General features: G+C 36.5%; 1 protein-coding gene across 2 annotated transcripts; it reads right to left on the bottom strand.

Moving 5' to 3' along the window:
• Positions 1-27,801, bottom strand: LOC129876396 (type I inositol polyphosphate 5-phosphatase 2-like). 2 transcript variants are annotated; one of them, XM_055951840.1, is made up of 3 exons: positions 26,928-27,801; positions 12,683-12,727; positions 1-175 (listed from the first exon to the last, which is right to left on the bottom strand). In XM_055951840.1, exons 1-2 carry the CDS (start codon positions 27,531-27,533, stop codon positions 12,698-12,700), a joined length of 636 nt encoding a protein of 211 aa, XP_055807815.1. In that variant the 5' UTR covers positions 27,534-27,801; the 3' UTR covers positions 1-175; positions 12,683-12,697. The 2 variants fall into 2 exon arrangements, with proteins under 2 accessions (XP_055807815.1, XP_055807807.1); XM_055951832.1 differs by lacking the exon at positions 1-175 and adding an exon at positions 11,458-11,754.

The raw sequence follows: 27,801 nt of genomic DNA, 5'->3' as shown, positions 1-27,801 counted from the left end.
ACTACTTTTAGATGGGGCTTAGGACAAGTTCCTAGCTCACCGAAACATAAGGAAAGAATATAATCTAAACATCAATAAAAGTTATAATGAGATTGACATCGAAACATGAGGATGCACCCAAAGCTAAGTGGAATAATTATGAATTAGCCACGAGCGGGAGGATGAGTGTCGAATCCTACATTATGAAATAATATAGAAAAAAGTATGCGTTAGTACATGAAAGGTACTAAGTATGTGAGAAGTATGCATGAACAAGCACAATCGGACATAACCAACATGAACATGTGACGCATGACGAAATATCTTGAAAACATAAATAAAGCTGTGTAAACACTTGAAAATATTTTATAAGGTAAATGCTTCATAAAACATCATTAAAGAACTTTATAGGTAAAACATATACATATGTGGGATATTAACCTTAACCGATATTTAAGACCATGGAAGCTAAGTATTTAGAATAAGGAGATGTAACCCCAAACAAGGAAACATAATCCAAAAGTCTAAAAGGAGTCTAAGTTTGAATGGATGGAGAAAGAAACTAAGAGGAATCCATGGCAGCCTGGAATAAGTAGCACACCCTTGGATTCAAAAGCCGCATGTCTCACACTTGGAATATGCCCTGAACTCAATAATAAAAAGAGCAAGTGCAGAATCGGTATAAAAACACAATGTATTGGTGGGATGACACAGTTAGTTCCAGTCCTTACCTTGAATAAATATACCCAATGAGCATGATCGATCATAGTACAAGCAATATAATTCTCTCATGGAACCCACAAACAAACTCTTAATGTACCATAGTGGTACCCGATCCCAAACATTAGTTAGTGTGTCAGCAAGGTACCGATCCAAATATACCAGCATGGTACCCAATCCAAATGTACCAGCATGGTATCCAATCCAAATGTACCGGCTTGGTACCAATCCAACTAGGAAATCACATATCACTATCACAACCACAACCACAATGAAATAGCAATTACACTTGTACTACCAAGTAAACGCATTCATTGCATGCAATTGACCACAATTATCATGTCAACTCATGTTCTTTCCTCTTTCCTAATCATATATCATGCATGCATTATTAGTGAAGTAGTTAACAAGAACATACAACATATATGGGAAGAATACAACCATCGCCTGCCTTGAATCAAGCCATGAAAACTCTATTAAGCTTGAGTTTTTCCCTTGTTATGAATCTAGGCTTGTTCTATGTCTAAAACAATTACAAAAAGGAAATATCAATGAACAATGGCCTAATTAAACCTGAATTATAATTTAATCCTAACTCTGGACCAATTTCATGATCATTCTACCCACACTAGGGCTTTTTCCACCGTGATTCAAGACAAAACCCTCTTCAAAAATAATCATAGTAGATTCTAAAGTCCAAAAATTGAATTACGAGCTAGAGGAATAAATAACCTAGGTTTACATAAAGAACTAATGGAAAATGGAATAAAATATCCCTAAGTCATCTCTTTATATCCCAAGGACGAAGTCGCAGGAAAAAAGTTGTTTTGGGACTTCCCTGTATTAAATTCGCGATTAGCCTGCTATAGCAGGCACCAACCTGCTATAGCGGCCCTGCCATAGTGGTATTCCACCAACTATGGTAGCTTGCATGGAGATGGAAACTCAAAATTTCTTCCCCAAGCCCCAGTTCTCAACATACCAATGAACCTTAACATTCTAAAACAACCCTTTCACGCTAAGTTCAATATGAGAAGTTCTACTTACCCAATTTTAGTTCTGAAAAGTTCTATGAACTCCTTAATGCCTTAGCTACTAGAAAATTCAATCCATGCTTATAAAGTAACCCCAATACTTCTCCGAATTTCCATAGACCTCACCTCACTCATATTCTATTTGAGACTAACCTAGCCTGAAAATTTTAAGTTACTACCAAAAAAGTTTTTTGGCTCAAATCTTTCCACTATTGGTTTTCCCATAATGACCATAAGGGGTTGTTACAATATTAAAAGTGGTCTAAATATTAAGAAAATTATTAAATTATTATTCTTAAATATTAAAAAATAGTAAATCACAATTTTGTCTTCTATAGAGTCTTTTAATGAAGAGCAAAGAGTTCAATCAATATTTCTAAGGACCTTCATGATTTTAATATAGTATAGAGGATATATATGATGGATTTTAAAAAGTGTAAATGAAAAATGAAGGGTTGTAACTTTTTTGAAAAATTATGACTTTTCCGAAAGGTTGTAACTTTTCAGAAGGGTTTTGTTTTTTCCAAAAGATTGTTACTTTTTCAAAGGGTTGTGACCTTTCAGATAAGAATTAATAAAAATTTATTTTTACTACCCTTTTTTGTCTATAAATAGAGGTTTTTCTCTCATTTTTCAAAATAAATTTTCTGAACTTCGTCTTCTTCTGCACAAATAAATTCTAATGTTCTTTACTGCCGTTGAGTGGTTTGATAATACCATAGTTTTAGGTATCAATACACACCAGTGAGTGCATCATTATATCCTGAAAGGATTATTCCATTAACCTCGGGTATTTGAGGGGAATAATTTCCTTACGGATACATTGTGCATTTAATGGGCTTGCTTTTCTTTGTTTAAGATTCTATTTTCTTTACGGGTTTTAAACTTTTTTGTTTGGAAAAGATTCTTTAAAATTTGTTATTTCTTACCTAATATATTGTTCTAAATATTTTTTAATACATATTAGCTAAAAGTCTTAAGGAAATTATTATTTTTATTATTATTAATCTGTTTTCTTTTTGGAGACTAAAACATGTACTGTTTCTACTACGTTTGAAATTTAAATGTGTCTAATTTTTTGGACACAAAATCTTTTGATTTTCTACTCCTTCGGTTCGAAGAATATAAAAACTTCACCAAATAAATCTATAATGACCCACTAGGTCATTTTCTCTATGTCTGTGTATTTTTGTAGTTTTGAGCTTTTTTATAGCAACTCCAAGTCATTTACGACTTGATAGGAATGAAAATTCGATCACCTAGTAATTAATTTAGTTTTATACAAGTTTATGTGTTTTAGAGCTTTTGAAGTTTGAATGATTGACTATAGTTAAAAATCCCGGTAAATGACCATAGAATGCAATTCTGATGATTTTGTTAGCTTCAAAATGCTAGTTGGTCTAGATGGACCTTTAGTGCAGGTCCTAAGGCATCCAGAATCATTTCGAGCAACTTGTAGCCTGTGGCTAAAAATGGAGCCTTGGGTATGGGAGCCATTTTTTGTCCAGACAACCTCTGATGGAAGTTTTGACATCTCCGTTAAGTCTAGAATATTGAATTTTGTAGGGTGACATAATTTATTTGTGTACATGGGGTTTCAAACAAATTCCAAGCTCCCCATCAGAGAATTGTGGGACTTGGTGATCAAGATGATGTAGTAAAATATCGCGAAGGTGAAAACCTTATTACAATTGCTATGAATGCCCTCACAATCGCAAAGGATAGTATTTGTTCATCACGGTCACATGGCATCCAGATCGCGGTTGTAATGAGTAATCAGAGTTGGTTTACCAATTTTTGTTAGTGCAATCGTGAGGTTTGACCTCCATGATTGCGATGGTCTTATTTTCAGAGGGTCTGGTCGCGAGTCTAGGCATCGAGATAATGATGATGATTTTTATCTTTTTTAATTGAGATCAATCTCAAATTTCATATTCATTTCTCAACATTCAAAGGACGATAACATGAGCTATTGATCTCCATTTGAACTTATATTTGGTGAAAATTAATGGTAAATGGGGCTTTGGTCTAGAGTCGTTGGGGGAGCATTATGGACTTGTTATTATGGTAATTTGTTATCTTGAACCTCTATATAATCCTTTTAATAGTGGTTTTTGACCATTTTGATTGTGTGGGTTGTTTGGTGTTGAATTGGGATTAGATTGGTGTCATGACCCAAGCTAGGGCCTAGACATGCCACGACGAATGAGGAACCCAAAGATACTTCAAACAAGCCTCTTAGCATTCATTCACCCTTTCATAGGTAGTGACAATCAATAACAAGCGAAAATAAGGGGAAAGAGGGACTATAAGAAAATATCATGAAAAAGCGCAATAATAGCCAAGATTTATCATACATATGTCCAAGAATGCCTCTAATCTTAGACTTGGCGGAGGCTAAGATATGTCCCCAGCTCACCCTCAAATAAAGTGATAATAAAGCACCATAATATATATCTCAATGTCTTAACATAGCATAAGATAGAAAAGGGAAGGGGTATTATTCCCGAAACATGGGAACTCACTTGTAACACCCCCTAAAACGTTGTATGTGGTGTTTTAATTCTCGCGAAAATGATACTGCTTCTGTATTTTGGGTATAAATTTTCATAGAATAGTCCAAATTAGGTGATTCAAAATTTTTAATAACCCCAATGGCATTATCTACAACTTTCATGATACCATATCTTAAGATTCACAAGATACATAGGTCAAATAAATTAATTTTTGCAAGACATGGTGCTGTGAAGAAATGAAGTATTTGTAGAAGAAAAATTATATCGCACGGTAGGTGCTCAAAATTGGCTGATTCTTGAATGACATAAAAGTAGAGTTCTATATCTATAATTCATATGAAGAAACCAAATCCTAATTAGGAAGTTATTTTATTCAAACGCAGCTCCGAAAAAGGGTATTCCGTTAAAAGAAGGTTCATCTCACCAACCATGGAAAGATCTAGATCCATTTGACATCACCCATGACATCAATAGTCCTCCATTTGACATCATCCATGAGATCACAATCCTCCATTGAATTTTTAAGATCATCCTTAATAATTATTTTTATTTATTATTAGGTCCCTCCTCCACATCTATAAATACCACCTTATTTCCTCATTTTATTCATCAAGATTTCTCAAGAAACTCTTCTCTCTATACACTTCTTTACTCATTCTCAAATATAGTTTTAGTTTTTAGTAGTGTAAAAATACTATTCCGGTGATTCTTATACTCTGAATAGTACACAAAATGCTCCAGCGAGGAGAAAAGACTAGGGGTTCAAGAGTGGTCATTGAATTCTTTAATTCGGAGTAAAGCTTTGAATTCTATGTATGTAAGGCTATTCATAAAATTGGATTGAGTTCTTTCATGCGCCCAATATTTAAATTCATCATAATTGAGTTATAGTTGAGTTTTACCCTATTTTTTGAATTCTAAATGAGTTTTCTTCTTTTATTGAGTTAAATATATTTATGTATTGATATTATTATTATTTTTATCTCTCATAGTATTAAAATTATTGTTCGTGGTTACTTTCCCATGAACCCTAATTGATTTGATGTTCATGAATATTTTTTATGCATGTTTTGAGTAAAGATGTTGTCTTTTAATATTCATTGACAAAAAGAGTGATTTGAATTAATACTATATATGTATTTTATTAAGTTTTGAAAGAGAAAAAGAATTGAGTTTAAATGAATTTGATTCTTTGGATTAAATGATGTTTTGAAGTATAATGATTTGATGAAGAGGTAATGATAATGATGATGATGATGCATTGAGATGAGTTTGATGTTTTAAATTAAAGTTTGATGAGACTAGATGATGAGGTTAATATGAGCACATGTTTTGGGAGTAGTATTGAGCGCCGAGTTGGGTAAGAGTTTAATTGATTCAAACCTCAAAACTGCGTAGACAGCGTAGGATGGTGACTATGCCTCTTAAGTCCCAAAAAGATCACTTTGATGATTGGATCCAAGATGCTGATGTCCTTTACACTAGAAAGGTATTGGATGGATGTGGCAACGATATCGCTTCGTTGTATCATCACTAGCTCATAAGTGATGGTTGTCGGTTAGAGAAACTCCCAACTGAGTAAGAATTGCTTATTATTATTATTTTTAAACTTGCATTATATATTAATATTGGGATGATGTTGAGTTCTGAGCCGAGTCTTCTTGAGAGGGGTTTCTTGATATCTGTCCTTACTTTTCTGCCATTTTACATACTCGTACATTCCATGTATTGACATTATTCGACCTGCATCATTTTATGATACAGATACAAGTGTTATACATCCTCAACAGGCACATCATTGAAGATCATTACTTTCGAGCTATTTGGTGAGTCCTTCTTGTATTCGGAGAAACTCTTTATCCTTTTATTATTGTTGAGTATTATTTTTCTTTTGATATAGCCATGGACATGTCATTGGCACCGTCTGATAGTGTTAAAGGCTTCATAGACAGAGTTTGATAATATAATTGGAGTTGTTTTCCTTTGAAACTACTTGTTCTAAGGATTATTTCTTTCATTTGATGTTGACGATGGTGAGCCCACACAAGTATTCTTATTTTCACTTAAGTCTTTCGCTGATGAATGAATGAGTGATGAGACCAAGTGGTTTTTTCAGAGACCAGAGATGAGTGCCGTCCATGCCTAGGATACCCTCTCGGAGCGTGACATCACCAAAATTAGTCTTCAAGCGATCCAAACTAGCCATGTGTAGGAGGATAAGGTGGAGCACTGATCCCTACATGGTGATATCATGTAGGCAAAAGAGTATGGATTAGCACTTTAAATGTACTAAGTATGTAGGCATGTAATACAATGTAAAACATTTAGGACATTTATAAGGTAGAGTACATAAATGAGTGTCGTACAATAGACCCTTGTGGTCAGGCCCTTCCCCGGACCCCGCGCATAGCGGGAGCTTTAGTGCACCGGGCTGCCCTTTTTAGTACATAAATGAGTGCATGCATGAGTAATCAAGTAGATAACATTTAAATCATACATATGTGGGGAGATGACCATAACTGACAATAAGACCATGTGAGCTATAACATGGAATCTAACATAACCCCCTACTTTTGAAAGGGAAGACTACTTGTCAAGGTAGAACTCCATCAATATTCATTTCTTTAACATTTGATGGCCCTTTGTGGATCCACAAGCCTAGCCTACAAGGGCTCCTATGGTAGCATATAGTTAATGAAATAGGAGGTTGCTACTAGGATTCCCTTACTGAACCCCACCTCAAGCCCCATTTGGTGTTAAGTCAAATCCCATGGAATAGTACATCATAGTAGCATAAACATACATATAGTTTGAGACATCAAATCATCATTTGTTAGAATAGCTCCTTAAAACCTTTGGTGATTCAAATATGCAAGAATTGTCCTTATTGCATAGAGAATCCATCAGCTTAGATGAGAAAACTCTCCACCAAAATTCATTCTTTCATTTAAAAGACTCCCATAATCATAGTCATTAGCTTTCATAAATATTTAATTGGAGCGCATAACCTTCGAGTCATGCTTTAGTGAAAATAGATTAAAACTAGGTGGGATCAAATTACTTCAACTTTCAAACATGTATGTAAATAAAATTATGCATAGACACTACGATATTCATCAATTAGAAGCTTTCTTTAAATAACCCACCATGAATTTCAAGAGCCTCTAAGGAACTAAGTAGAGAAAATACTTACAAACCATCAATCCATGCATTTGAAATCAATTTGTGTCAAAGTAGACCAATAATCACTAGTTTAATTATGATTCATGCTATTAAGTTGAAATTAGAATGACCTATACAGAAATCTTACTTGAAATTAAGAGATTTGATTAAAAGGGTTTTGTACTCCATGGGTAGAAGAACCCATGGATAAAGACCCACATACCTTAAAGTTAAGCTTGAAGAGAGATTGAAGATATCTTGAGAAGCTTGAATAAATCTTGATGCTTGGATTTCAATGGGGAGCCTTGAAACCCTATTGATTGAGAGGAATTTTGTATGGGATGATTTGGGAAGGAGGGGGGTTAATTTTAGGGTATTGAGTAGGCAAAAAAGTGGAAAATAGCCCCAAAATACGTCTAAGTTTGACTATATATGTTCAGGGAATTGTCCAAGATGTCCTCCATTAAAATTGGAAATTTTCACAAAAAATTGAACTATTTGGGAACAAGTCTACGATGGAGAGATGTTCCCCCATAGTTCATTTTTTCACAAAGTTCAATTTTCCCTAGATTCGAGCTTGATTCAAGTTCAGACCCATTTGCACTATCTGAGAACAGAAGCGCGAGATGCCAGTGTCTTGGACTTCATCAGTTTGGGCATTTTTTGAAAAAATCATCTTGCAAAATATGAGTCTGAAAAATCCTCTGAATCCATTCCCCCCTATTTTACCTTATTATAATACATTCCAACCTTTAAAACACCCAGAACCTTACAGCATCTCTCCCTTGGGAATATTCATCCTCGAATGAGACAAGACTTAACTTGAGTAGAGTAGAGTGTAAACCAACAACTCAGCATAAATGCATTAGTGCCATATAAAACATTATTTGAAAAAACATTTCATGATTATGCATGCACATGACAAGAAAACTCGAAATGCAAGGATTTCAAGTAATTAAGCAAGGACAAATTAGTACCTTAGGCTTGAGTAGAGTGAAAAAGATAAGGGTATCACTTTATCATATCCGCTTCTTCTTACCATGTAGCACTTTCGACTTGTTGATTCCTCCAAAGAACTTTGACGGATGCAATTTCCTTGTTCCTCAACCTCTTGACTTGCTGGTCCAAAATCTCAACTGGGCTTCTTCATAAGTCAAGTTTTCTTCAACATTCACCACTTTCAAAGGCACAATGGAACTTGGATCACCCACACACTTTCTCAACATAGACATATGGAATACCGGATGAACCATAGCCATTTCTAATGTCAATTCCAACTCATAAGCAACCTTGCAATTCCATCTCAAAATGCTATAAGGCCTTACATACCTAGGGCTCAACTTTTCCTTTTTTCCAAACTGAACTACACCCTTCATGGGTGAAACCTTCAAGCATACCCAATCATTCATACAAAACTCAAGATCAATTATCCTAGTATCGGAATAGGAGTTTTGCCAACTTTGAACCATCTTCAACCTTTTTCTAATGATCCTCACATTCTCCAAGGCGTCAAGTACTAAGTCGGGACCTAACAAGGCCATCTCACCCACTTCAAACCAACCTATTGGAGATCTACATCGTCTTCCATACAATGCCTCAAATGGTTCCATCTCGATACTCGAGTGATTGTTATTGTTGTAATCTATATCAATAAGTGGTAGATGGTCATCCCAAATTCCTTTGAATTCCAACGCATAGGCCCGCAACATGTCTTCTAGTGTTTGAATTTTCCGCTTCGCTTGCCCATTGGTTTGAGGATGGAATGCGGTACTTAGCTTCACTTTAGTACCAAGGCCCCTTTGAAATGATTTCCAAAAATGAGAAGTCAATTGGGTACCATGATATGAAATAATTGACAACGGCACACCATGCAATCTTACTTACTTTTGAATATATAACTTAGCATAATTCTCGACACTATAAGAAGTGTTGATCGGTAGAAAGTGAGCCGACTTCATTATACTATCAACATACACCCAAATTGAGTCATGTTGTTTCCAAGCACGAGGCAACCCTACTAAAAAATCCATGTTCACATCTTCCCACTTCCAAGTGGGGATCACAATGTCTTGGTCTAGGCCACTCGACCTTTGGTGCTCGACCTTGACTTGTTGACATTTTGGCCATTTGGCCACGAACTTTGCTATGTTTTTTTTCATGCCACCCCACCAATACACCTCCTTCAGATCCCTATACATTTTAGTCAAATCGGGATGAATAGAATATGAAGAATTATCAGCCTTATTCAAGATCAAACTCCTTAGACCATCCACATTCGGAACATAATCGGCCTTGGTAAGGAAGTACCCCATCTCCCCCTTGGGAGAAGACTTTTACTTTCTTCTCTTCTACTAATTTCTTCAACTCCACCAACATCGGATCAAGGTCTTGTTTTTTCTTAACATTGACCACCAAGGATGATTCAGACCCATTTTGCACAAACATGCCACCATCATTAGAACCACTCAACTTCATTCCCAATCTAGTCAACCGGTGAACATCCCTTATCAACTCTATCTTACCTTCATCAAAATGAACCACATTCCACATAGACACCCTACTAAGCGCATTGACAAAAATTGGCCTTGCCCGAATGATAATGCACACTCATGTCATAATCCTTGAGGAGATCAAGCCACCTCTTTTGCCTAAGGTTGAGGTCCTTGTGGGTAAATATATATTGGAGACTTTTATGATCGGTAAATACATCAACATGCACTCCATATAGGTAATGCCGCTAAATGTTTAGAGCAAACACAACGGCCGCTAACTCAAGATCATGGATAGGGTAGTTACACTCATGCACTTTCAATTGCCAAGAAGCATAGGCTATAACCTTGCCATTTTTCACTAAGACACAACCCAAACCGACCATTAAAGCATCATAATATACAACGAACTCTTCCAATCCTTCCGATAGAATCAAAGTAGGAGTGGAGGTAAGTCGATGTTTCAAGGATTGGAAACTCCTTTAACACTCATCCATCCATAGGAACTTTGCCTTCTTTTGGGTCAGTTTCGTCAAAGGAGATGAAATGTAAGAGAACCCTTTGACAAACCTTCTATAATACCTGACTAGACCCAAAAAGCTCCTAATGTTTGAAGGAGACAATAGTCTAGAATAATTCCTTACCATCTCCGTCTTCTTAGGATCGATATTGATTCCATCACTGGACATCGAATGACCGAGAAATGCCACCTTTTTCAACTAAAATTCACACTTGTTAAACTTGACAAATAATAGCCTATCCCTCAAGGTTTGAAGCACAACTCTCAAATGACCCGTATGTTCTTTCTTACTCCAAGAGTACAACAAGATATAGTCTATGAATACCACCACAAATATATCAAGGTAAGGTTTGAACACCCTATTCATAAGATCCATAAATACCACTGGTGCATTCATCAATCCAAATGACATCACCAAAAACTCAAACTGGCCATACCTTATTCAAAATGTCATTTTGGGAATATCACACTCCCTTACTTTTAATTGATGATAGACGGACCGAAGATCAATCTTTGAGAAATGATTTGCCCCTTGTAATTGGTCAAATAAATCATCTTTCCTAGGAATTGGATACTTGTTCTTAATGGTCACCTTGTTTAATTGATGGTACCCTATGAATATCCAAAGCGACCCATCCTTCTTTCTCACAAACAACATGGGAGCACCCCATGGTGAAATACTTGGCCTTATGAATCTCTTCTCCAACAAGTCCTTTAATTGCTCTTTCAACTCCTTTAATTCCACTGGGACTAATCGTGTCACGCCCCAAACTCAAGGGAACCTAATGCCAAAATTCAGGCTTGAGCCAACCTTGCTGAACCATTTGCTACTAGCTGATGGCAGCCACACATAATAAAGAAAATAAAAAAGTATATCTCAGCTTCAAATTAAGCCTGCAGCCGACAAGGCCTCTTTAAACAGCTCCATTAAAGAAAAAGCTACTCCTAATAGTTCATATAAAGAAATAGTCAATTAGCACACACATTCTGATTGGGCTGTCGAGGCCACCATGATATCTATACTAAAGCTGAAAGCAATTATATATCAACAAATTACATCAAACAACAAACTAGTCTCAACAAACCCATAAACCAGGCCAACATGGCCATAACATATCTATACAACCCACACACTATCTGTAAGCCTCTAAGAGTAATAAATGTTGGTGGGACAGGGCCCCGACCTACCCAAAAATATATATAAATCTAACAAACCTCATAAATATGGCAGTTCTAGAAGAAAGGGGCTAGCCAACCTGCTAGAACTTAACTATGCTACTGGGGAGGTCTATCAGGCCATCAGTCGGGACCTTCAGACATGAATGCAGTTCTCCCTGGAATGGGGCATTAGTACAAAATAATGCACCGAGTATAAAAGGAAATATACTAAATAACCATGTATCATCATATACTAAAAGTAATCGGATAAGGAAATCAAGAATAAGATAAGTGTAATGACCTGCTCCTGATTCTAAACATATCAAAATTAATCAAAGAACAACCTAACCAAGCTATCAAAAGCTCGGCAGGTACAAACAACAAACAAGACCACTTGCATAGGCCCCCATAAGCCAGAAGGTGCCAAATCAGTCTATATACCCCTATTGATAGTCCCCTATCCTCGTAGGCAGTCACATAGCCCTCTTAGCCAATAATATAGCTCCGTAGGAAGCGCATATCCCTATTATGCATCAATATAGCCTCACAGTAAACTCATAGCCCACTTAGGCAACAACCTAGCCCCGTAGGCAACACATAACCTTTTTAGGCATCAATATAGCCACGTAGGAAACTCATAGACCTCTTAGGCAACATATAGCCTTATAGGCAGCACATAGCCTTCTTTGGCATTAATATAGCACCATAGGAAACTCATAGCCCTCTTAGGCACCAACATAGCCCCATAGATAGCACGCAGCCTTCTTAGGCATCAATATACACCCATAGGCAACTTATAGCCCTCTTAGGCAACAATCGCATTCCTGCAGCTAACCACAATAGCCCAAGGGAAACAATAACCATTCAATAGGCTAAAAGCAAATACTTTAGCTATAAGCAACCTATTCAAATAGTCGCTAGGTCATTTCTAACATAGGGACGCTACTAAAAGAATAAGAATCTCGACAATAGATAACTATAACAAGTTGAGCAGCCAACAACAAACAAACATGGCTATAAGTATATAAACGATAACAACAACCTTCTTGTATAACTCCTAAGATTTAATGAAACATGCCGAAAAAGGGAATAGCTTTAACATACCTTTGAACTAAAGCTTCAAAAGTTTCTGTATGAATATCGACCAACCTATCATAACACAACAATTGCTTGAATCAACTAGGCTACAAGAATGAGCCGTAGAGAATTAATTAAGTTTTAATGTCACACTCATGACCAGACAACTCCAAAGCATAAAATGAGGCTAATAAAAATAATAAATGATAGCTAAATCCAACAACAATGTTCTAACCACATCTCAAAGGAGCGACGAGCTCTCGAAGCACTATTCCTAAGAGTAATTCACGTCTATTCAATCCAACAACCTTCTTACATGACTCCAATAAAAACAAAACAAACCCCAGTCCCTCCAACACCATAATACCATAAATATATAACAATAATAACTCAACTCAATACGACAAAGGGGATGACTTAAGCAACAATATCCAAAACATCACTTCGTGGCTCAAAAATCTATAAAAACAACATTAAAACATATGATTATGAAGGAGGGTCATAGGGGAATGATTTCCGTGACAAAAACCTTTGAAATACTAATCAAAAAAATCTGAATCTTTGAATTTGCAACAGCATAAGACAAAATTAACAAGAAACAACTACAAGTCATCAGCAACTACAACTTTCATAAGTTGAAGCTTAGATTCTCGATTCAACAAATAGATAAGTGTACGAGATTCTTATCTTGCCAATATATATCCATATGTACTTCAAAATAATAAATAAACACCTTCTATCTCTCTTCCACTGCACCTATGAAGATACACCATGAAATCGATGGGGCAAACTATACCAAAACAATGAGCTCGCTATGTAGAACAACTTCCGTTAAACTTCCGAGTTGAAAGAATCAATATACATGGAGAATTTAGGGACTTTCCCTCTGAATTTGTATGAATTTTGACTAATTTTTATGAGTTAAAATGAAGCTTGAATAGCTTATATAAGCTAAACCGACATAGGGGATAGGGGCTCATGTTGACGTGTCTGCTTGTACAGTCTCACAGAAATATGCATATCTCTCTATTTTGAAGTCGTATGGACAAATGGCTTAGTTCGTTGGAAATTAGACTCGTAGACCTTTAATTAGATAGGTCACAAGCTCCACAAAGATTTATATATTTATAGAAAACCTCCAAGACTATCGACCCAAATTTCATAGAAATCTTTGTAAATGAACTTACAATAACTTTTGCCAACTTTTATTTTGGCACTTGTTTAACTTCAAAACTTTATATACAACCTTTGAAAACTTAAAATATGACACACCACATCATTCATAATTTATTAATCCCCTTTTTTTTCTTACCACGAAGGTACGAGTTAATTTAGACATTCCAAAAAGTCGGGGTGTTACATCTTTTCCTCTTAGAAAGATTCGTCCTCGAATGAAAAATCAGAGTGACATGGTTAAGTCCATAGGAGTTTCCAAAATTATGGCAGAGTCTCCTCTATAAATGTTACTATACAGGAACCAAAAGCATAGAAATTCCAACCTAGGCATCTCACAGGATGACAAAAATAGCTAGTCCCCATAGCTCCACCATAACAGTGTAAGCAAAAGTACAACAATAACGACCATGATAATAAGAAAGAAAAAAACTATAAAGACCAAATACGTATATTACCTCATTGTACCAATTTAAACTGATATGCCATCACCCTTGGTTATGAAATAAGTGAGGATATTTTGAACTCATGTCATTCTTAGCTTCCTAGGTCAGCTCTTCTTTATTATTGTTTCTCCACAATACTTTATCGAAGCCATATCTTTGGTCCTCAATCTACAGACTTGTCGATCTACTATTGTAATTGGAGTTTCCTCATAGGATAACTCATCTGTGATCTTAACATCCTCAATTGAGACAACTCTAGAAGGATATCCTATGCACTTTCACAACATCGATACATGGAAAATTGGATGAACATATTCTAGCCCTAAAGGCAACTCTATCTAATAATCCACTTGTCCTACCCTCGGAAGGATCTCATATGGCCCAATGAATCTTGGACTAAGCTTTCTCTTCTTTCTAAATCTCATAGCACCCCTCACAAGAGAGACTTTCAAGAATGCCTAGTCATAGACACAAAACACTAACTCCCTTTGTCCCATACTTGAGTATAACTTTTGGTGGCTTTGAGCAGTCAAAAACTGCTCCTGAATGAGATTAACTTTCTACATTGTCTATTATACTATGTTGGGTCCAATCAACCCTGACTCACCTACCTCTAACCATCCAATAGGGGATTTGTATTTTTTCCCATACTAAGCCTCATAAGGTACCATCCTGATGTTGGAATGATAATTATTATTATATGCCTGTAACATATCCTCGAGTATCTGGATAGTGCACTCAGCCTAACCATCAATATGAAGGTGAAAGGATGTACTAAGATTAACCTACGTCCCTAGTCCTTCCTAGAAAGACTTCCAGAAGTTAGTGGTAAATTAGGCCTTTCTATCAAAGATAATAGATATTGGGACACCGTACAGCCTAACTATTTCTCTAATATAAAGCCATGCATAGTATTCGATAGTAAAAGTAGTCCTGACCGGTTATAAGTGGGATGATTTTGTTAGCATATCAACAATTACCCAAAATAGTATCTAACTTACATTGTGATCAAGGTAACCAAGTAATAAAATCCACATTAATTACCTTCCACTTCCACAAAAGAATGGTTATCTCCTGGACTAGCTTAGCTAGCAACTAGTGCTCAACCTTCACCTTTGGCAATTAAGAAATTATGCCACAAACTCAGCAACGTCCTTCTTTATCCTATGCCACTAGTAGATCTTCTTAATATCATGGTACGCTTTGGTGGATCGTGAGTGAATAAAGTAATGAGAATGGTGTGCCTCTTCAAAAAGCTATCCTTGAAGCCTAAAACATCTGAAACACATAGCTAATCTTTGAATATAAGAAATCTACTAAATCCAAGGCTAATGGATCCTATTGTTGATCCTTGCCTCTAAGCTGCTATAAGCTAGGATTATTGTATTTTTGTTCCTTCACCTCAACAACTAGAGGTGATACTGTTGTTTTCTGATCTATGACCCCAGCATCATCAGAATCTAATAGTCTAAGCCCCAAACTAGTTAGCTGATAGAGCTCTCAAAACATCTCTTACTTCTCTACTCCCTAATATAATAGATTGTTAATAGACTTACGACTAAGGTTATTCGCTACTATCTTATCTTTTCCCAGATGGTATAAGATATCCATGTCGCTAATTATGCATGTGTGCACCTTAAGGGCTTACAGTGTCTAGTTAGGTTATAGTTAGCTGTTTTACTTTATTTTCTTTCTCCTTGATATATTATTAAGATGAATAGTTAATCTTATCACCATTGTTCCTTTCATTTGCCTCTCTGTTACCATTTTACTCATTGTTTTACATTATGTATTTACTAGGCAAGCTCAATCATCCTATGATATTTGTTGGGTACTCATTGTTTTATACTCATGCTAGACTCTGCATCTATTTTTCCTAATGCAGATTCAAGGGTTAGCCGACAACGTTGATAATGTGCGCAATAGCTATATATTTATTTAGTTAGTTATATCATATATGTTCTTCCGCTTTGTATTTCCTTGTTATGTTGTTATTTTACATTAATTTGATGTTTCTCCCATTGAGCCAATTACTTGTTGTTCTAATCTATGGGTTGGTTCACCAATAGGTCGGTGTTTGTAGGTGCCATTATGACTCAAGTTTTCCAGTCATGAAAAAGTTTTTATTAGAGCCTTGGGTTCACCTATTATTGTTGGTACAAAAGGTAATGTCTAGTAGAGTCATGCAAATAGTGTGGAGACCTCTGTATCCTATCATAGGGAGGCTATAGGACATCTTTAGCAAGATTCCTTCTTTTGATCCTTTATCATGTGTTTGTTTTCCTTATTGGGTTTCTAGTACTTGTTTTACTCTATCACAAGATATCTTGTACGTATGGTGAAGCAATACGGGTGATTCTTCTAGGAAAAAAGATAGATCCCCAACTAAAGATAAATATCCACCTTGAGATTATACGTGAGCTGCGACAGTAATTTAGGATCAAGATAAAGAGGTTACTATTGATCTATTTATCGAGTCCCAGCTATCTCATATTCCTCTGCAGCTGGTATGATAGGAACCAACCCAACCACCACGTGGGACCACCATTGCACAAGGGCTTCAACCAACTATTGGCAATACTTGGGGGTATGCAGCAGGCCGCCCCAGCTCCTATTATGCCAACACTGCAGGTTCCGCCGATAGTAATGGCTTCCTAGGGTGAGGTGCAACCAGCACTATCATAAGTCATCCAATCATCATACTAGGAGCTATGTTGTTAGAAAAGCAAAAGATGTTTGAAGTTTTCTTGAGATTGACTCCTCTGAGGTTTTTTAGGGCTGTAGTGGAGGACGCCCACGAGTTTTTGAAGACCTATAGAGAAAGGTTGTATCTTAGGCTTGGTAGTATCTAGGGGAGTAGAATTTACCTCTTATCATCTTGACTGATCAACCAGGCAGTGGGGGAGGACCTTTATGAAGTGTAGACCGGCTAAATCCCTTCTCATGACTTGGATCGAATTCTTTGAGGCCATTTTGACCAAGTTTGTACCAATGAGTATTATAGATTGTCTTAGAGATAAGTTTATCGTACTAAAGTAGGGCTCCATAACCATGTTTAAGTACGAGGCTAGAATCCATGAGCTCTTTAGGCATGCTACAATGATTCTACCTACTCAGTGGGAGAAGGTTCATTGCTTCGTTTGTGGGTTGAGGTTGCATTTGCGCATTGATATATAGTTTATGGATTTAGTAGACAGGTCTTTCCTAGATGTTGTTAATTATTCCCATTCTATGGAAGAGCTCCACCGCGAGGCCCAATAGGTAGAGATATGAAGGATTGTCACCACAGAAGCTATAGTTGTTCATATTACAGGGGTAGAGACTCTTATGATAAACTTTTCCAGTGCCACCATAACTAGGGTTAGTCTATCTAGCCTATTCATATAGTTCTCTAAATCTCAGAGGGTGAGTAGTATATTCAGGGTGGTTCTGGTACATGGCATAGTTTGAGAGCTTCATATTTAGGTTCTTCAAGCCTTGGTTGCCAATTTTCTCAAGGCCATTCTTCTTAGAGTTGTTTTGACAGTAGCGAGCTTTACCACTGGTCAAGAGAGTGTACCCAATGAGGTATGATTTCTAGTATTGTACTTAGGGTCAGGGGATAAAGGAGGCCACTAAGGGATTCAAGGAGGGTCTTGAGGAGGTAGTTAAGGTTTTAGATTAGATGCTCATTTTAGAGGTTGACATGGCCAGTTTTATGCATCTCCAGTAAGGGCGAAGGATGAGGCATCAAATTTTGTCATCAAAACTATGATTCTTATATGCCATCAGCCCGCCTCATCTTTATTTGATCCAGGTTATACATATTCTTATATATCTATTTATTATGCTTATTTGTTGGGTTTACTATTAGCTCTGTTATGTGTTTGGACCCCCATGGGTGAGTTTGTAGTGGTGGATCGGTGTATAGATAATGGTTAGTTACTATTCAGGGGTCTAACGCTTGGGCTAACTTTATTGTTTGGATATGCTTTATTTTGATGTTGTTTTGGTCATGGATTGGTTATCCCCCTACCGTGCAATCTTGGATTACTTCACTAAGACTGTTACCTTATTCATGCTTCGTATCCTTCTAGTGGTGTGGTAGGGCTCTTTTAGTCATATGCCCACTGGGTTATTTTTTATATTTGGGATCAGAGTTAGTATTCGGTGGGTGCTTAATCTATTTGGCATGTGCAGGATGTTAGTAAAGAGGGCCCTACAATTGATTCAGTTCATATCATACATGATTTCGTGAGATGTCTTTCCTACTAATCTACCTGGCATTCCCTTATGCATGATATTGATTTGTCCATTGAACTTGAGCCGGGAATTCATCTTATCTCTATTCTTCCCTATCATATAGCTCCTCTAGAGATTAAAGACCTCAGTGTTCAGCTTTAGGATCTCTTGAGTAAGGGATTCATTCGATCATGTATTTCTCCTTGGAGTGCTCTTATTTTATTTATGAAGAAGAAGGATGGGTCTATGCATATGTGTATTATTACAAGTAGTTGAACAAGGTAATGGCGAAGAGTAAGTGACTTATGCCTCATATCGATGACCTGTTGATGAACTTCAGGGTGTTGTGGTATTTCCTAAGATTGATTTGAGATCTGATTACCATCAACTGAGAATTAGCGTGGGGGACATCCCTAAGATAGTTTTTAGGACTTGTTATGGCTATTACGAATTCCTAGTGATGTCTTTTAGGTTGAACAATCTCTAGCGGCTTTCATGGACTTGATGATGCACGTGTTTAGAGACTTTATGACAAATTCTCCAAGTGTGTGTCCTTGCTTGAGTGTATAGCATTCTTGGGGCACGCGGTGTCTAAGGATTGCATTATGGATTATCCAATGAATATTGAAGCCATTCATTATCAAGCTAACCTACCTCGATTACTGAGATTTAGAGCTTCATTGGGTTAGCCGACTACTATAGGTGGTTTGTTTAGGGTTTCTCTTCAATCGCAAAACCTTTGACATAGTTGACTTGTCTTGATGTCACTTTGAGTGGTCAGATTAATGTGAATCAAGTGAAGCTCAATGAGTTACTTACTATTGCTCCTATCCTGATTCTTCTAATTGAGAGCAAGGGGTTCATAGTATATTATGACACAATTGGTGTTGGTTTGGGTTGTGAATTAATTCATTAGAGCCATATGATTACCTATGCGATGAGATAACTTAAGGTACACCAATGCAACTACCCTACTTATGACTTGAGTTGGCGGTGGTAGTTTCCATGCTTAAGATTTGGAGGCATTACCAACATAGGTTCTGATGTGAGATCTATAATGATCACGGGAGTTTGTATTACATTATGAGCTAGAAAGATCTTAATTCGAGGTAGCATAGGTAGATTAAGCTCCTGAAGGACTATGACTTTTGTATTTATAACACCTCAGAAGTCAGAAAGTGTGTTTGGAAGAAACAATTATAGAAGATTTTCTGGTGCAAAATCCACGAAGCCAACCTATGAATCGTACAAGGTCCTACAGCCCATAGAAAGGTCGTATGTGAACTAGCACATTGGAAAAAAATGTTGAAGTTCAGAAATTGATGTACGAGCCTACCTACGAACCATACAAGGTCCCATGATCTGTAGAAGGTCCTCATAGGTAAGGTCCTAAGTTGAGAAAATGGTTAAGTCTTAGAAAGGGTCTACAAGTATGATTTACAGACCGTGTAAGGTCCTACGGTCTGTAGATTAGGTTAATAGGAAGGGTCCTAAAGATTGGAAAATATCCAATCATAGGACATTTTCTAAGGACATGACGGTTAGTAAAAGGACCTACGACCCGTAGTTGAGGTTGTAGGTGAGATTCAGTGAGTTGGGGATTTGGGGTTGGTAGGATAAGTGAGGTCTACAGACCATAGATCCATGTAAGACCCGTGAGAGTTAGTCATAGGATGAACTTTAGAAATTTGATTTCAGGACCTGATTTCCACGAACCATTGGTACGACCCGTAAGAAGATCTTCGACCCATAGGAAGGGTTCATACAGTCCTTATGGTAGATTAATTCCAAGGATATTCTAGTCATTATCCATTCATTTAATACCCAAGCTATATCGTTTTGGGCTAATTCCTAAGACCTATAACTACTCCTAACCTTCAAATTTCCCCCATTCCCTCTTATTCACTCAAAATCCCAATATTCTCTCAAGGTTTCTTCTCCAAGTTCTATCTCTAGTCATGCTAGGGTTCTTCAAGTTCAAGTCTCCATTACAAGATATTTTAAGGATTTGATTCAAGGTATGTGGGAATTTAATCCATGGATCCTTTTCCATCCATGGAGTCCCAAAAGATCATCAAATTTTACTTTATGATTTCTTTCAAAACCGTAGGTTTTGATGATCTTGCATTGAGTTCAAACAATTATGGTTTATTCATTGTCAATGATCTTATTATTCATAAATTTGATCTTAGTTACATATATTCAATGAATTTTACATTAACCCATGCACTATGCCTATTTAATGATTTTGACCTATGTTTTTGACAATTATGCATGCATCATGAATTGAAGAAACAATGATTTAAGGATGTGTCTAGATAAAGTATCAATTATGTTTTCATGAAATTAAGGTTTCTTCAAAGTGAAGTATTCTCATCATGAAGGATTTCCATGATTTTATATGAACAAGATTATCATAATTTAGATGCTTAGATAAGTGTCTTCTATGAATATGTTATGAAATCATGATTTATAAAGGAGCTATTCTCACTATGTATGTTATGAGGAATTTTTTTATTTCTAGAATCTTACCATTTTCAAAGATCATGTTATGATTTTGACTATTCTTATTGAGAGTATTATCTACAACCGAGTTGGACTAATGGTGATTACCCAAGTCCCAGAACTACATGCCCCCATTGGACTTTGCCTTAATTGTATATAGTTCATGTTAATGGTCCTTACCTGGCAAGTAGGACAACCTCTTTTTGGTGTGGAGAAGACACTCGACTCTATGTTATAGCACACATGATTTATATTGGTTTACGGTAGCTCTCACTATGCTATGATTTAATTATGTTTTTCTTACAAATATTGCATTGACCATGTTTTATTTTTCTAATAATGTTTTAAAAGATTATGTCATGTTTAGATTTATCATTGCATTATCATGATTTATTTCATGTATTGTACATTCTCCATACTCAGTATATTTCATAGTACTGATCACATACTTCTTTTTTCTATATTGTTTTATAATATAGGTCACGACTCTCCTACTCACGCCCGCTGTTAGTATTTGATTCCTATCAGGGATCTATTAAGTGGTGAGTGTTCATGCTTCGAGGAAGTTTTTCATATGATTTTCATTCAGACTATATCTTTAATTTTAAAAATTTTGAGTTAGCTAGGTACATGTCCTAGCATCTCACTTATAGTTGTAGAAGCTTATGTTAGACTTAGTTACTGCTCATGGTACTTTGTTCAGATATTTCTATGTTATGATGAGATTGCTATTGATACTTATCTTCCCTTTTCAATTTATTTTGATTATCTTGTTATCTTAAGTCATGCTTATGCTAAAAGGATTGTTTAGGATCTTTTGAGATCCCATTCACTATGTCACATCGAGGATGTAGCTTGGGTTGTGACAAATTTGGTATTGGAGCCTCAGGTTCAAGTGTCCTAGGGGTGTCCGATAAGGCACATTAAGTAGGGTCTTATTCATTAGTGTGAAATGAAGCACATTTATGAATAGGATGCTATATGACATTTAAAAAACTTCACTTCTTTCATCACTCTTAAGTCGTACGATAGAGTTGAACTCTATAAAATGTCTTTCTAACTCATGTTCTATGGGTTTCAGAATCATGCCTCCAATAAGAGATCCATTGAGAAGAAACGTGAATCAAAGTTAAGAGAAACAAGAACCTCAAGCTCTGGTTGGCCCTTTGGCCAAGCAAGTCTCTCATGACGAGATTAGGGCTACTTTCCAAGTGCTTGCCCAAGCTACGGCGGCATAATCTAATCATGAGATGGTAGCTACCATGAACCAAATTATGGGTACGAATGCAACTAGGGTTTAAGACTTCACTTGGATGAATCCTCTAAAATTCTATGGCTCTAAGGTGAATGAGAATCCACAAGAGTTTGTTGAAGGGATCCAAAAGATTATGGATATAATGGGTATGACCCCAGTGGAGAAGGAGGATTTGACCGCGTATCAATTTATGGTAGTTGCTAAAGTTTGGTTCAACCAATAGAACGAATAGAGATCTATTGATGTAGGCCCTTTGGATTAGGACAAGTTCAAAGGTGCTTTCCTAGACCATTTATTTCCCTTTGAAATGACGGCTCTAAGGTCAAAGAGTTCATAATTTAAATAAGGAAACATGAGTGTGAGGGTATATACTCTAAATTTTACTCAATCGTCCAAGTATTCTCCAGCAATGGTAGCCGACTCTAGACCTCATAAATGTAAGTTTATTTCAGGTGTTTCAAAAATGGTGGTCAAAGAGTGTAGAAATGCCATATTGATAAAAGAGATGGATATCTTGAGGCTGATGACCCATGCCGAACAAATTGAAGAGAATCTTAAGAGAGGGCTAGGGTGACTATGAGGACAAGGACCGATAGTGATGACTTTTCACATTCGTAGGTCTAATAATGGTGGTCAATCTTAGATCAGATAGAAATTCTCCGGCCTAACTTCATCTAGTGCTCCAACTCAAAAGTCTAACAAGTATTGGGTGTCTAAAGCTAAGCTTCAAGAGAGTGCTCCTAGTAGTCAAACTGCCCCTGCATGTAGGAAGTGCGAGAAGAACCATTGAGAAGATTGCTTAGCGGGTTTTAATTCATGTTTTGGTTGTGGTAACATGGGTCATAAGGTGAGAGATTTCTCTTTGGGTGGATGCAAGGGTGGAGACACTCGATGTCAAATTCACACTACTTTCTCAGGTCATCTGGATCAGTAGGTTACTTCATTCAGTTTTGGTGGTGGTAAGAGTCAGAACAAGTTTTGTCTCTTTAGAATCGATTGGACTAGGAGGATTCCCCTAAAGTTGTTATTGGTATGTTATGAATCTTTTTGTTTGATGTTTATGCTTTATTAGATCCTGGAGCGAATCTTTCTATTGTGACTTCTTATCTTGCTATGAAGTTCGATGTCAGTTGCACAATCTTGTTAGAACCTTTCTCATTATCTACTCCTATTGATGATTCAGTTTTAGCTAAAGAGGTTTCCAAAATTTATCTAGTCTGAGTTTTTAAGAAAATCACCTTAGTTGATCTATTTAGAGTTAGATATGACTGAATTCGATTTTATGAGTTAGATATGACTGAGTTTTATTTTATTCTTGGTATGGATTGACTTTATTCTTGTTATGCCTCTATTGATTGTAGAACCCGACTGGTTAGATTTCAGTTTCCGAATGCGCCAGCCATAGAGTGGAAAGGTAGTAATTAAGTATTTAAGGGTTAGTTTATTTTGTGCCTTAAAGCTCGAAAAATGATTTCCAAAGATTGTATCTATCATATAGTATGGATTAGAGATAGAAATTCTAAAACCTCTATTATTGAGTCAATTTCTATTGTGAATAAGTTTTCAGAAGTGTTTCTTGATGATCTTCCCGGTGCTCTCTCAAAAGGAAAATCAACTTTGGAATTGACCTTCTCCCAAATACCCAACCTATCTCTATCCCGACTTATAAAATGGCCCCGACAGAATTTAAAGAGTTGAAAGAATAGTTAAAGGATCTTTTAGATAAGGGTTTCAATAGACTGAGTATCCCTCCATGTGGTGCTCCAATTCTATTTATTTGGAAGAAATATGGTCCTCTCCGTATGTACATTAATTATCGACAGTTTAATAAGTTCACAATCAAGAATAAGTATCGCATCCCTAGGATTGATGAATTGTTCGATCAACTTCAAGGTGCTAGTTACATTTCAAGGATTAATCTTCGATCGAGTTATCATCAGCTTAGAATGAGAGAATGTGACATTCTGAATATGACTTTTAGGACTCTGTATGGTCACTATGAATTTTTGGTTGTCTTTTGGACTAACGAATGCTCCTGTGACTTTTATGGATTTGATGAACAGGGTGTTCAAGCAATATTTAGATATGTTCGTGATTGTGTATATTGATGATATTTTGATCTATTCTCATATTGAGGATGAGCATGCCAATAATTTAAGGATTGTCTTGCCAACACTTAAGGATCATCAATTGTTTGTTAAGTTTAACAAGTGTGAGTTTTGGTTGAGGTCGGTTGCATTCTTTCACCATATTGTTTACAGTAATGGTATTAAAGTTGATCCTAAGAAGATCGAGGCAGTTAAGAATTGACCTACAGCTCTTTCTCCCACAGTGATTTGGAGTTTTTTGGGTTTAGGAATTTACTATACACGGTTTATGAAAGGATTTTCTCTATTCTTTGCCTTTGTTTATGTTGACTCAAAAGAAGGTGAAATTACAATGGTAGGAAGAATGTGAGAGTAATTTCCAAGTGTTGAAACATCGACTTACTTGAGCCCTAGTTTTGACTTTACTAGAAGGATCCGATGGTTTTATTGTGTATTATGATGCCTCGAGGATTGGTCATGGTTGTATTTTGAAGCAAAATGGTAAAGTGATAGCCTATGATTCTAGGAAACTTATGGTTTATGAAAAGAATTACCCGACATATGATATGGTGTTAGTAGCGGTGGTGTTAGCTTTGAAGATATGGAGACACTTTTGATATGGTGTTCATGTGGATATGTCCACTGATCATAATAGTTTGCAGTATGTATTTAAGCAAAAAGATTTGAATCTTCGCCAAAAAGGTGGCTTGAATTGGTGAGGGATTATGATATGAGTGTTCTTTACTATCTGGGAAAGGCAAATGTGGTTTCTGATGCTCTTAGTATATTTTCCATGAATAGTGCTGCCCATTTTGAGGATGAGAAAAAGGAGTTGGTTCTCGATGTATGTAGACTAGCTCATTTTGGGTGTTCATATGGTTGATTTCAAGGATGTTGGTATTATTGTGCAAAATGGATCAAAATAGTCTCTCGTGTTGGATGAGAAGGAAAAACAAGAAAGTTATCCTACTTTGGTTGAATGGAATAAAGCGGTTTCAGAAAACGCTATTGAGGCTTTCTCCTAAGAGAGATATGGTGTACTTCGTTACCAAGGTCACTTGTGTGTTTCAGATGTTGATAGGTTGAGGCAACATATTTTATCAGAAGAACAAAACTCTCAGTATTCTATTCACCCGAGATACACTAAGAAGTATGGTGATTTAAGAAAAGTCTATTAGTGGAATGGCATGAAGAAAGAAATTGCGTAATTTGTGGCTGTATCCAAATTGCCAACAAATGAAGGTTGAGCAACAAAAATCGAGAGGTTTGACACAAGATATTGAGATTCCTACTTGAGAATGAAAAGACTTAATTATCGACTTCATTATGGGTATACCCGTATACGTCTCCAACATAACTAGATTTGGGTTGTTGTATCCTAAATGACTAAGTCGGTGCATGTTCTTCCTGTTAAGACTTTGTGTTCAGCCTAGGATTATGCTAGGCTCTAAATTTGAGAGTTAGTTAAGTTGCTTAGTGTAACATTGTCTATCATTTTGGGTAGAGGTACTCAATTTACTTCTCATTTTTAGAGATTATTTCAAAAGGGTCTTGGTACTCTAGTTAAGATTAGTACAACTTTTCACCCTCAGACCGATGTTCAAACAGAACGGACTATTCATACTTTGGAAGATAGGTTAAGAGTTTGTGTGATTGAGTTCAAGGGTAATTGGGATAAGCATTTGCCTTAGATTGAGTCTGCCTATAATAATAGCTATCATTCGAGTATTCAGATTGCTCTGTTTGAGGCTTTCTATGGTAGGAGGTGTAGATCTCCTATTGAGTGGTTTGAGGTTGGCGAGGTCGCTTTGATAGGTCCCAATTCTATTCACGAGGCTATGGAGAAATTTAGACTCACTAGAGAGAGGTTGAGGACTTCCCAAAGCCAACAAAAATCCTACGCGGATGTGGGAAGAACAGAGCTTGAATTCGAAGTTAATGATTGGGTTTACTTGAAAATCTCTCCTGTAAAGGGTGTGATGTGTTTTGGTAAGAAAGGTAAGCTTAGTCACCATTATGTAGGCCCCTATCTAATTTTGAGGTGGTAAGGTGTCCTATGAGTTGGATTTGCCTTCGGAATTGGCATCGATACATCCCATGTTTCATGTTTCTTTGTTGAAGAAGTGTATTGGTGATCCTACTTGGATTGTGCCACTGGAGAGTGTTGGTATGAAAGAAAGTCTCTCTTATGAACGCTATACATGTTTTGAAAGTTTGATTAGGATAGGAAAGAGTTGCTGAAATGTAAGGTTTTGTGGATGGATCACTATCTATTCCGAGTTGAAGAAATTAGTCTTGCTCTTATTAGAAAAAAATCTGCATAACTTTCATGTTAAAATTGTCCTGAAAATCATGGCTAAGTTTATTAAATTGAACATTTTGATGTTTAAATGAAAAATTATTTGATGTGATATCCTTGAATAAATGATTATTGACTTAGTTTATATATCCTTGAATACTCCCGGTGGGGGGTGGGGGGTCAGATTGTCTTAGCTGATAAGCATCGAGTATTGAAAAGGATCTACCAAAGTTAATTGTACTATACAACTTGAACAATAAATACATACTGAAAGAAGAAGCATTACCTTATTGCCCATGTATCCCATAAGTCCAATTCCACTAGCAGAGACTTGCAAGTTGTTTATATGTTTCTTCAATCTTTGACGTACCCAAACTAATACATATATACCAACCATGTGCTTGCCGACAATACGTATATACATTGGACCAGACTTCACTGTATGATTAGGAAGTGAATTTTCTTCTTGAACCTCTGAAAATTCTTCAAACAAGTCATTTTCCTCATCACAAGATTGATCAGGGCTATCTAAAAGAGCATCAAGAATTACAGGTTCTTTTTGATCCATCCACATCAATCCTAAGTTTCTTGAGCTTTGGTGCACCCTTTTTAACCCTCTACCGTCTAATCCCGTAGTGTCAAAAGCAAGAGGATTGTCTATGGTACCAAAACCAACTCTCGCGGTACTACTGAAGACTCTCCTCAACTTAAAATTAGAAGAAAGAACTTGAGGTGTCGGATCAAGGGGATGTTCAGGCCAATCCAATCTACTGTCACAATCAATTCCATATATTCTCTTTAAATAGAGATTCTTTCCTAGGTTGATAGTATTATTCTCAAAAATCAGATGCCTCATCTTCCATTCTATCCAGTTCAGGAGCATCAACCACATCCGCAATTATGTCATCAGCAGAAGAAGTCCTTAAAACTGGAGAGGGCGGAAAACTGTAACTCTTGAGCTTAGTTTCAGGTTCCTCTGTCCTGTTTTAATGTTCTTCGGATGATTGCCTCCCATCTGGGAACTGGCCTTCTATTTTCTGCTCCCAGTACATTTTCAGCCTTCAGAGAGACCACCTCTTGGAATCTGTAAACAACAGATACAAACTTTTTAGTTTAGAACTCATTTATCTAATCTAATTTTCAACAGATACAAACTTTTT

The sequence above is a fragment of the Solanum dulcamara genome, chromosome 2 (assembly GCF_947179165.1).
Source record: "Solanum dulcamara chromosome 2, daSolDulc1.2, whole genome shotgun sequence".
NCBI lineage: Eukaryota > Viridiplantae > Streptophyta > Magnoliopsida > Solanales > Solanaceae > Solanum > Solanum dulcamara.
The sequence above is the reverse complement of the archived record's forward strand: the minus strand, read 5'-3'. Positions and strand labels throughout refer to the sequence as shown.

Coding starts and splice junctions, on each gene's coding strand:
- LOC129876396 (XM_055951840.1), bottom strand. CDS start 27,533: ATGTGGTTGATGCTCCTGAACTGGATAGAATGGAAGATGAGGCATCTG. Junction 12,728..26,927: donor TGGGATACATGGGCAATAAG/GTAATGCTTCTT, acceptor GTGTTATGATAG/GTTGGTCGATATTCATACAG.